Consider the following 11756-nt stretch of genomic DNA (forward strand, 5'->3'; position numbering starts at 1 on the left):
TATAAACACAACGGGATGGCCGTTCAGAATGAGTGAAATGAGGGAACATTTAAATTTAACACAAGTATTTCAATGCAACATTACATTTGTTCTCTAACAATCAACACTTTTTTCAATATGTGGGAGAATTTACTTGTGTTTTATAAGAGATGAACTAGCCTCCGGCTAAAAATCTCTATAATAAAGATAAAAAAAAACTAGTGTTTTATACAATTAGTATCAATTTTCCGTCATATCGTATTTAGGGATCTTTGCAAGCGCCACATTTCATTCAGGCTCTTTGGAACTACATGTGATGAAATATGAAACGCACGTTTTAAAGTGAACTGCACATAACAATATTCATCACTTACTCACACATGAAATCTGCCTCGATCAACCTGGCAGAACGTGCCCTAACCCTCACTCAACAGAAGGGGGAGGGGACCAATACAGCAGTTCCATTTCAAATGACGAATTTTTTTAAAAATTTTTGATCAACATTCTACGATTATGTTGAAACTTTGCACAGTTGTTTGTTTTTGTCCAACATGCCATTTTACACATTTGGTTCCCTAGTTTTGTACACGACTAACACTTGAAAAGGGCTTATGCAAAAATGATACGCATCAATAGAAAAACATATGTCTTGCGAACGATTTGTTTGATTGAGATGGTGTCTTCGAAGAAGTTGCGGACAAGTATTGTGCCTTTCAAGAAAAAATATACACTGTAAAAAATTATTAAAAAAAAATTAAATTACTCAAATTGTAAATTTTTTTAAAAAATAATTTTTTTAATATTTATTTTGTAGTTTAGATAAAGTAATACCTACTGACACTGTGCATTTGCTGGGCAAATCATAAGCACTAAAGTTATGAATTATTGAAACAAATAAGTATTTTCTAAAATACCACCTACAGTTATCGAATATCTTTAAGCGTTAATATTAAAACACATTAAATTTACAACATAAAAGTTCATTATGCTTAAATTGCCCAAAGTTGTTATTTTCGAGATACTCGTAGGTTAAAATTCACTTGTCGCATAATTTGAGCAATTTTCACTCTTTTGAGATGTTATTCGTGAGTGTTCAATCTTTAAAGTATTTAAAAAAAGCCCAATTAATTCCCTTAAGGTTCAATTTACTTTGATGCATTTTTTGTTTAAATCCAAAAGCAGTTTTTTCCGACGCATTATTTTAGATTGCAAAAAGCTCGCGTCATTTTGTGTAAAATATCAAAAGGAATCGAATAGTACGAGTTTTTTGCAATCTGAAATAATGCGTCGGAAAAAACTGCTTTTGAAATTTTCCAAAAAGCCTCAAAGTAAATTGAACCTTAAGCTGTGCTGTTCACAGTTTTTCAATCATATTTTCAATTTTCAGTTAAGATATAATTAATTTTGAGTAAGAGACGGTATGGGAAAAGTGTATTTTTCTGTTTGGTCCCATATACGGCTAGCTAGTTTAGCTAATTAATTATATCTTACTGTGAACAGCAAACTTACTTACTTACTTACAACTTACAAACAAACTCAATAAACTTATTAAGTCCCAAAATCTGGTAAAATTTTATTCAGTCCTGGATACGGCAAATAATTCTATGCTTATTAAAAAAAATTTTATTGAAAATTAGTATCATTCAATCCAAGGGGTGGATCACTCCACACATCAATCTTAGGTCAACATTTTTCTCAGTGTACCGATTATGCCGGCAGTGCCGGTCATAGAGCAAGCTACGATTTTTTTTTGTAAAATTCGAATATGGTGGTTTATTTGGCAACTCGGTATTTCTGACAGCTTGAATGTTTTGGTTTGCAATCGCTGGGATAACATCGGTCCAACGACAACCCAGGAAAAATGCTGGAGAAATGGACCGTGAGCAGCGCCGGTGATGTAGTGGTAAGCGTGACTGCTTTCTCACCCCAATGGGTCGGGGTTCAATCTCAGCCGAGGTCGGTGGGATTTTTCTGAGGCATAAAAATCTCTGGTCATGTCTTCCTTCGAAAGGGAAGTAACGCCGTTGGTCCCGGCCCATGTGTGTTTGAATGGGTGCGATATCCTACGCAGGTAAGGAAGCTGCCTTCCTGCACATTCGATAGCCGTCAATGGATGGCTATCGATGTCCGTCCGTGATTGGCACTAGATTGCAAGGGGGGGGGGTGTAGGTGGCAGTCAAATACGAACAATCGTCGCCTACCTCGCATAACTGGTTCTAAACGTAAACAAGCCATAAGAAACCTACAGGGTTTGTTTACGATTTGAACCAATTTCATATAAGAATGATCAGTAGGCTGATTTGACAGCACGTCCCACCCCAGCTAGATTGCGGAACAGAGACCGACGTTAAATTAAGAAAAGAAGAAGAAGAAGAAGAAGAAGAAGATGCACTGTGAGTGGTCTCAGCCGTACAACAGGACTCAACAAAGAAAAAAGTCGAAGAGCAACCGGAAGTGTGCCCGCATCGAAAACCGTTTGATGCGATAATTGAAAGGCCCCGAAAATGTCGAATATCGTGCTCGATAAGAATTCTTTCTACCGACGAATAAAACGCCTCTACGCCACCTAGAAGGAACCAGAGTGCATTCTGACGGCGGTCGGCGAAGACGAGGAAACCATCTATAGCAAATCCACCTCGCTAGAGACCTGGCTGCTAAGATACGAGCTGACCGATACAATTACGGTGCTGTACGAGAAGTCCATCCTTTTACTGACCAGCAAGAAGAAGATCGACTTCTTGATGCAGATCGAGAAGGACGGTGAGGAGGGCATTCCGTCGGTGGAACTGTTGCTTCGGGATAAGAACGACAGAGACAAGATCAATTTTGAAAAGCTGCCGGAGGCAATCAAAGGATCCAAGGATGGCAAAACGTTGGGCGTCTTCTCCAAGGGCAACTTCCCGAGTGAATTCTGTGAATCGTGGCGAGTCTTCGGCAAAGACAAGAACTTCGACACGATGGACATCAGTGTCCCAACCGTGTACATCATGTGCTTCCAGGAGGACTCCGAGGTTATCACCGTCAAGAGGGTCTGCCTGGTGACGGTAGGCGTATTCAACAAGTACCTCCAGGATCACATCATGGAGATTATCGATGCTGATAAGAAAGTAAAACATGCCAAACTGTCGGAGGGTGTCGAGCAGGCTCTGACGGACAAAAGGTACGTCTCCGGTGTGGATGCCAACTAGTTGGACATGTGCTATCCGGTGATTATCCAGTCGGGTGGTAATTACAGTTTGAAGTTCAGTGCATCGATCATCTGTGCTCTGGGTGCGCGTTTCAATCTATACCTTTTTGCTCAATCTGGAAGAGGAAATGCTGAAGGTGATGATTCCGGACAAGAAGCTTTCGGAGGATTTCGACGTCTTAATGGATTATGCCAAGAAGGAGGATCCCAAGATAAAACGTTCAGTTTTGCCATCGAATTGGAGTTCCGGGAGAATTCGATCGTAGTACCTGAACCAGTGAAATTCGGATTAAAAATTGTAAATTAATTAGGTTGAGTGGAAGCAATAAAAATTCCATGTGATTGGGCCGTAAAATTTTTGATGAGGCAACGATTTCACGGCACAATCACTCGAAATTTATATTGCTTCCACTCAACCTAATTAACTTACAATTTTAAATTTTATGTTACAAAAATCGACAACCATTAATTCCATCTCGTATAAGATGACACATATCCGAAAATAAAACTACTCTTTTACTTATTTCTAATTTAAACAGAAATATAACTTCAATTTTACATACGTCGCATCGGTGGTAAGGTCACAGTTGTTACCCTTCACTGCCATTAAAGCACATCCATCGTTGCCCCAGTAGTTGGACCAGGACTTCTAGATTAGCCAGTAATCTTGAGTTTTCCGTATCCAACCGCCACCACAGCATGATCCAATGCATCCAAATTATTCTTGCATTCTGGTTCGTAGTACACTCCATTTGCGTAGTTGCTGAAAGACTTGTGACCGGCATCGATAGCAATCGACAGCTCTCGGAAGCCTACATTTTGAATTAAAATGTGAACCGAGAAGTAAATCGCTGGTCTGAGTTACTCTAGTAAAGGGTGTACCGTTTAAAATCCACACACAAAAAATTCATTCTGAAAAAATTTAGTTTTTATCCGATTATCTCCAAATTTTCAGGGAGTAAAAAGAAACAATGAAAGTTAGTATTGGCAATATCATTTAATCAATTTCGTCTTTATATCCGAATGCGCGAACCATGGCTTTATCTCCAGTAGGGTGTTTCATTTTGAAAAAAGTGATGAATTTTTGATAGGCCACCCTCCAGTTCGATTCATAGCCCCAAAATATGAACCTGTGCAAAAAATGGTAAAGATTGATGAAGGTTTAGAGGTCGCGCCAATGATTTGGATTTTGTATGGAGATTTTGGTGAATTAGTATGGGAAATTATTGATTTTCGTTTACATTGCTCTAACTTTGGTTGTAGTTGTCCAAACGTTGAAAAAAAAAAATATGTGGTTGTCATGACAATGATCAACAAGCCTGTTGTTGTTGCGATGAAATTGGCGTTGCTGCCTTGTACATATTCATCTGTCAATTTACCCTATTTTGCCATTTTTTCACATTTTTATAATTCTTGATACGCTGCAAAACTGAGCGTAGCAACTGTAGGCTTTTTGTTTATTGCCATAGCAATAACATACTAAATTTTTTCGACATTTGGACAAGTAGAAGCAAAGTTATAGCGATATAAGCGATTTTTTAAATTCTTCCATAGTAATTCCCATACAAATTTCAAATCATTGGCGCGACCTCTAAACCTTCATCAATCTTTACCAATTTTTGCACAGGTTCATATTTTGGGGCTATGAATCGAACTGGAGGGTGGCCCATCAGAAATTCATCACTTTTTTCAGAATGAAGCACCCTAATCTCCAGTCATAAGGCTCTGCACGACTTCAAAATCATTTGCACGAAATCGACATCATTCGCCTTATACCACGTCTTTCGTGTAGTGGCATAATGCCAAATTCGGCCAGAACATCGTCGGACCGGCGTGAGCCTTCAGGAGAGGGAGAAAACGCTTTTGGAGACACTCTTCCCAATACACCTGTCCATTAATGGTACTTGCGGTAACGAATGGTTTACTCCGCTTTCCGCAAGTACAAATCGCTTGCCAAATTAAGAACTTCTTGGCGAGCTTCAACATCTTCTGTGTCCGGAGGTTCTCGGGAACATCACACTCATCCTGGGCAGTCACATACAGGTTTCCTGGAATCTGGTTGAAGTTCACCTTCACATATGCCTCGTCATCCATTACGCATTCTGTTTCTCGTCACGGTTTGGGGACTTCTGAACCTTAAACGTACGTAGTCCAGTTCGAGTTTTGGTATTCTTCACGAAAGTCTTGCTTACATGCAACTTTTTAGGCACATTTTGAACTGAGGCGTTCGGTTTCCGTTTAAAGACCCAAATAACCGGTTGTGATCGTTCTCGTTGACCTGACGGCTTTTTCTTCCGAATCGTCGCTTCCGATCAACAGTCAGACGTTCTTCAAACCGTTTTATGATACCAGACACCATGGAATTCGTGATTCCCAACTTTTTCCGATGGCACGATGCGACAGATTCTTATTCTCAAAGTACTCGTGCAAAACTTCTTCACGCACGCACTGTTATTTCGTCGCCATTTTGAAAACTTTTGCGCACCTGATGAAATCAACTCACAGAGTGTAAACAATACACATTAAACTATGTCTACGCCTACCCAACGTCTGCCCAACGGATCAAAAGTTAGAGCAATTTGAGTGTGTACGGATTTTAAACGTTACACCCTTTATATTCAATTAGAGTATGTTTCTGAAATACACAGTAACGTAATGTTGTGAACAGCTTCAATGTCAGCTGTCCAGCTGTGCCCCCATTTTGTTTAATGAACAATCCAATGCTTACGAGATTGTGCCGAAGGTGTGCCGATGGATGTGCCCAAGCTGTGCCGAATCTGAGCTGAGTGACTTACCACTTGATTAAATCCCATTTTCCAAAATCTTTACCATAGTTTCTACTCTGAGATTATGAATGTCTGCTTATTTCAATCTAAATTAAGATTTTTTTTTCAACGTGCGGTATCTCTCAAATATTTCATCTCACAATAGAGTTGTTCCACGTCAATTGATAAATCGATTAGACTGGACCTTCATCGATTTGCATGAACCTTTGTTTAATTCGACAGTGAGAATCGATCATCGCGTATTCGCCCTTATGCATGCTCACTGTCGAATTGTTTGCTATGGGAAATCATTATTTTTTTTCAAAAATTCTGCCATTTTTTTTCAAAATGGCGTCTTTGACATTTTTTCCATAAATAATAGCACGAAACTGTCAATTCTAATCGAATTGAAGTCTGAGACATATTGTTTGAGAAAAGTTAAGTCTTTCTGGGAAAAATAAGTTGGATTTTTTTTCATTATAAATTTAGAGTAAAAAATATTAAACAGTGTTAAAATCTCAAATATCTTAAATTTACATTAGATTGCAGCTCAATATTCATATTAAAAAAAAAGTTCTTGAAAAATGCAAACTTTTGGAATGTTTAAAACCATGGCCATTTAAACTAACAAAAATCGAAGAACAACAAGTTTTGGTCATATTTTAAACTTCTTACTTACTTGCACAGCAAACGATGAGGAATGTTACTAAAAAGGTTTCCTTTGTAGAAATTATGTAAAAAGCGTACTGGAAAAAAGTTAAAAAATTGGACAAAAAGTTCTTGTTCTACGATTTTTGCCAATTTTCCAATATATGGTTTTTAATATTCCAAAAGTTTGCATATTTTAAGAATTTAAAAGTTGAAGATATAGTTTTTAAGATATTGGAGATTTCAACGCTTTTTTAAATTTTATCTCAAAATTAGTAAAAAGAAAATCCGTCTATATTTTTTTCTAGAAAAACTTTATTTTTCTCTACAACTTTGTCCCAGACGTCATTTTGATCAGATGTGATGTTTTTGAGCTACAATTTATTGAAAAATGATATAGACGCCTTATTGAAAAACTAGTGTATCAGTATCAAAAACTAGATCTAAAATGGCTGAATTTTTACAATGTGAATGCCCATAACAAACAACTGTGGAAAGTTCTATGAGAAGGTCGAGTTTTTCCGATTCCCCATTTGGCGTGCAACTGCTCATTTGTAAAAGGTTTTCATTACGTTTCTTGACATCTATGTCCTTAGAACTTTAAAAGGGCCTAACTCAAAAATTTGTGCGACGATTTTTTTAATTTTTTTTCCCAGAGATGCAGGATGGTCCAACGGACTGTTTTACTCAGTTTTTATAGAGATTTGGTTTTGTTTATAGTAACGGTATGAGGAGTCATGCCCATAATTTGAAGAGTCCCTTACTCAATCGAACCTCATCATCACTGTCCATAGAGTTACTCACTATCATTTGATATACGACAGTGGAGTATGGAAGAAACCCTGCAAAACATAAAGGTCCCGATCAGACATGCCCACCAGATGTCAGATCAATGTATGGTCGATGTCTACCCAGTGTCGGGTTGATGTTGGAGCACTTTTGTGTTCATGTCGGGTTGGCTTAGCTTTTTCGCCGGAATGCCGACCAGAGCTCCGTTTGTGTGTAGGTTTCACTCAATTGAATGATATCAAGGGTTTCTCAAATGAGAATGATCAATGCCTTCGTCAAATGACTAAGCAAACTAATATCACCCATTCGAAGGAGGTCCCTTTTATAGCGGATAACTGCTTTTCTGATATTCATCAAAAATGTTCAATTCTATACAGAGCTGGAAAAGGTGCTTGCTTTGATCGATTCTCTTCATCGACTTTCTCTTTCGTTAATAACTCAGCTGCAACAACATTCCCTGTTGTATTTGACGATTTGGAGGATAGATAAAAACTATCTTTATCATGCTATGTGTCGGAAATAGCACGAAAACTGTTTGCATAGCCATGAGAATATAGAGAATCGATCAAAGCAGATGGGCCCTTTTCCAGCTCTGCATAGAATTGATTTGGAGAATTTACAGTACTGCACAATGGGATTTAAAAAAAAAAAAAACGCATTTAATTCAATTTCTTAAAATTCCGCTGGATATAATGGGATATTTATGCTTCAAAAGTTAGATTTTTTTACTAGAAATCAAATACTTAGGACATGGTGCACGGCACGAATCATTTTCGGGTAGTTTGAGGGCAAAATAAGGAATTATAACCTATTTTTTAATGCCTAAAATTGAGTTATAGTCGATTACTAAGTGAAATGTCAATCGATTTTAATAAAACCAGTTTCATTTCAAAGCTTAGATTGTCCTATAATTGTCATAATTGTATGTATCAAATTGAAAATAGGACTTAAAATTCTTAAGGTTCAGCACTACCATTTACAGTAAAAACAATAAAAATAGTACATTTGGTTGGGTTTCTAGATACAAATTGAATAAATCATATTATTTCTAAACGAAAAAAAACCTCGAGGAATGGAATGAAAGAGTGAAGTAATGAAATTGGGGTTGTTAGCGGAATGCTTAAATAAAACAGCAAAAAAAAGTTATCTTCCATTTAATTCCACTTAATTAATTTTGGTATCCATGGCAGATACGTATTTCGACTACAATGTGCAGTCTTAATCAGTGTCATTCCCACTAAAGACTTGATAAGTCTATAGTGGGAATGACAATGATGAAGACTGCACATTGTAGTCGAAATACGAATCTGTCATGGATACCAAAATAATTAAGTGGAATTAAAAGGAAGATAACCTCTTTTTGCTGAATGAAAGAGGTTTAATTCTAGTAAAAATACGGGAGGTTAGGATTTCAGTGGGTTTTGTCCACGAAGACCCCTTGTTACCATTAAATGGCTAATATTTATGATTAAATTATTATAAAATTATTTTTAATTTGATTATTTTTTAAATTATTTTTAATTTGATACATAAGATTATGAAGGACGATCGTCATTTTGAGATATTGAATTAAATACCTTTTTGTAAAAAAAAAAAATCCCACTGTGCACTGTTTGGGATGAATGTGTTTTGATGTTCTAATTTAAATTTAGTTAAGTTACCGTTTGTAACACAATATTTAATTTATTTTAATATATACTTTGTTGTGAGTCAACTAACTTTTCCCTGTAGATGCAGTTCTGCTGCTAAAATAGTTTATTCAGTGCTCCCTTGAACATATTTATTTGGTCTCAATCATAATCCTACTCACCAGCCGCTTTGATGAACTGCTTCACTGGATTTAGCACCATCTTGATCCACTTTTTTAAAAACTATAATATACCGTTTTGAAAATATATCACTTCCGCAAACTCTATTCTGCCACGCTTGTCGGAAGTTCGTTGCCTCTTCACACTACTTTGCACAATCCGAGCGCTATCAATATTCTAGATACCGTCCTTAACCTTCGGGGCGGTCTTTTCACTACTATCCTTGCACGATCCGGAAAACACAACTCGAAGATAACACACAGCAGCACCCACTTGCACGCACTTCCCCGCCAGCAAGCACAATCCTGAACCGGTGTGTCGTTCAAAGCTGGCGTTCAGCGGATTTAAAATTCATATTGAGCCTCTTCTCACCACATTCGGGCTGATTTGCAACGAACAGCAAATATGTGGAGGTGCAGACGACGAGACAAACTTCCGCGCTCTTCCAATGGTGGTAGCAATTTGTGTCGTCCGCCAACGCGATCGGTATCACCAACTGCGATGACTATTGATGGTGGTGGTGGTGGTGGTGCAAGTCCCGATCACGGCCGATGGGTATCAATCTGCAAATGTAAACATTCATTAGGGGGTTTCGTTATTTTTGCGCTATGCGAGCAGGCTTGGTGGTCACTTGATTCACTTAGTGTGGTGCTAATCGGTGACACTGACTGTTTGCAGCCTTTTGGGCAGTGGTGTTGGGGTTTCGGATGGAGGTGCGAATGTCGCCTCGGAAATCAACGGCTTACGGATGAGGTGGTCAATGTGTCAATTGGTTGGATTTTGTTTTCTTTTGCGAAATTGTATTTAGTTGCCCATGAGGCTTTAGTGCAGTTTCTGGAGCTGGTGGAATCTAGTTCTTGTAATCGTTTTCAATATTTATTGATCTCGTTCGGGAATTCCTGGACGACCTTTGGGATAAACTCATCCCATTCACCAAATTAGCATTCATATATTTACTTAACTATTCTTTTCTGCTTGCAGTACTTTTCGATGTGACTGGAAAATATGCATTGGAAAGAGAGTCTGCGGGGTTATTAATGGTATTCATATTGAGCAATGAATATGTAAATTTGTGAAAATTTCTCATCGCTCACTCTATTCAGTAGCTTCTGTGTCAATTGTTAGTGAACACGTGCAAAGGAATTGCTTTAATTAATATTGAATCAAATTTTCCAGAGTATCGTGGATTTGTATATAAATTATTGTATTCAATAATTTATGGAACTCAATACAGTTCCACCAACATTGAGACAGTTTAAAGTAATAGATATTCAACAGCCTGGGAAACCAGCGTCTGATCACAATTCTTACCGTCCGATCTCTATGTTATCATGCCTGAGGAAATTATTAGAAAACATGTTCTTATCAAGACTTGACCAGAATCAAAGAACCTGCTTTCAAATACGCAATTTGTTTTCCGAAAGAGTAAAGTAACACAAGGAGTAATTAGCTTTTGTCTTTTTGGATCTTAAGGGCACATATGATTCAGTTTCCATAGACATACTGTCAGACAGTCTGCACAGTAGTGGATTACCCGGTATTTTAAATAATTTATAGTATAATTTGCTGTCAAAAAATCAAATGGCCTTCAATCTAGGTCAACTGACAACTTCTAGAATTAGCTAAAGGCGAACACGAAATTATTGCGACACCGAAAATGTCATGCCAATTTTCTTATAATGTTCAGAATCAAACCAAAATTTTAGGGTAGTTTTATACATATATTTACTTCAAAAATCAAAAGAAAAGTTAATCGATGGAGCCTTGAGTGTAAAATTGAACGCATTTTCGCTTGATGCCCTCCATCAAAGTCTTTACAGTGTCATCCGGTACCAGTTTCTCAGTTTTTTTTTCCATTTTCTTAACATGTTCCTCTCGTCTTTGACTGTCTTCTTGCTCTTCCGAAGTTCCCGCTTCATTATTGCCCAGTACTGCTCCACCGGGCGCAGCTCCGGACAGTTTGGCGGATTCATGTCGTTTGGAACAAAATGGACAGAATTGGCCTCATACCACTCCAGGACACCTTTAGAATAGTGGCATGATGCCAAATCTGGCCAAAATAGCGGAGCTTCGTCGTGCTGCTGCAAAAACGGCAAAAGGCGCTTCTCGAGGCACTCAGATTTGTAGATCTCGCCATTTACTGTGCCCTTTGTCACGAAAGGCTCACTCCTCAGTCCGCAAGAGCAGATGGCCTGCCAAATGAGATATTTGGAGGCGAACTTCGACATTTTCTTCTTCTTAAATTTGTCGTCCACATCGAACTTGCTCTTGCCGGTGAAAAACTCCAACCCCGGAATTTGCTTAAAATCAGCTTTTATATACGTTTCGTCGTCAATCACACAGCAGCCATATTTTGTCAGCATCTTCTCGTAGAGCTTCCGTGCCCGAGTTTTAGCCGTCGATTGTTGCCGCTCATCGCGGTTTGGGAAGTTCTGTACCTTGTATGTATGTAGTCCAGCTCTCTTCTTTGCATTCTGGACGTAGCTCTGCGACATGCCGATCTTTTTAGCCAAATTACGGCTTGAGACGTTGGGATTTGCTTTAATCATCCGCTTCACCTTTCCCTCCGTGTTTTTGTTC

General features: G+C 38.1%; 1 protein-coding gene across 1 annotated transcript in view; it reads right to left on the reverse strand.

Annotated features, from left to right (window-relative positions):
• The window catches only part of LOC135711705 (sialin-like), a 55977-nt gene extending 46238 nt beyond the window's left edge, over window positions 1-9739 (reverse strand). The window contains exon 1 of the mRNA XM_065234659.1: window positions 9179-9739. Within this exon, the coding sequence (XP_065090731.1) occupies window positions 9179-9218 (40 nt within the window). The 5' untranslated portion in view covers window positions 9219-9739. The remainder of the gene's footprint in view (window positions 1-9178) is intronic.
• Between the last annotated feature and the right edge of the window lie 2017 nt (window positions 9740-11756).

Source organism: Ochlerotatus camptorhynchus, unplaced genomic scaffold, assembly GCF_037179485.1.
Source record: "Ochlerotatus camptorhynchus isolate MF236.1 unplaced genomic scaffold, CSIRO-AGI_Acam_v1.1 ptg000434l, whole genome shotgun sequence".
NCBI lineage: Eukaryota > Metazoa > Arthropoda > Insecta > Diptera > Culicidae > Ochlerotatus > Ochlerotatus camptorhynchus.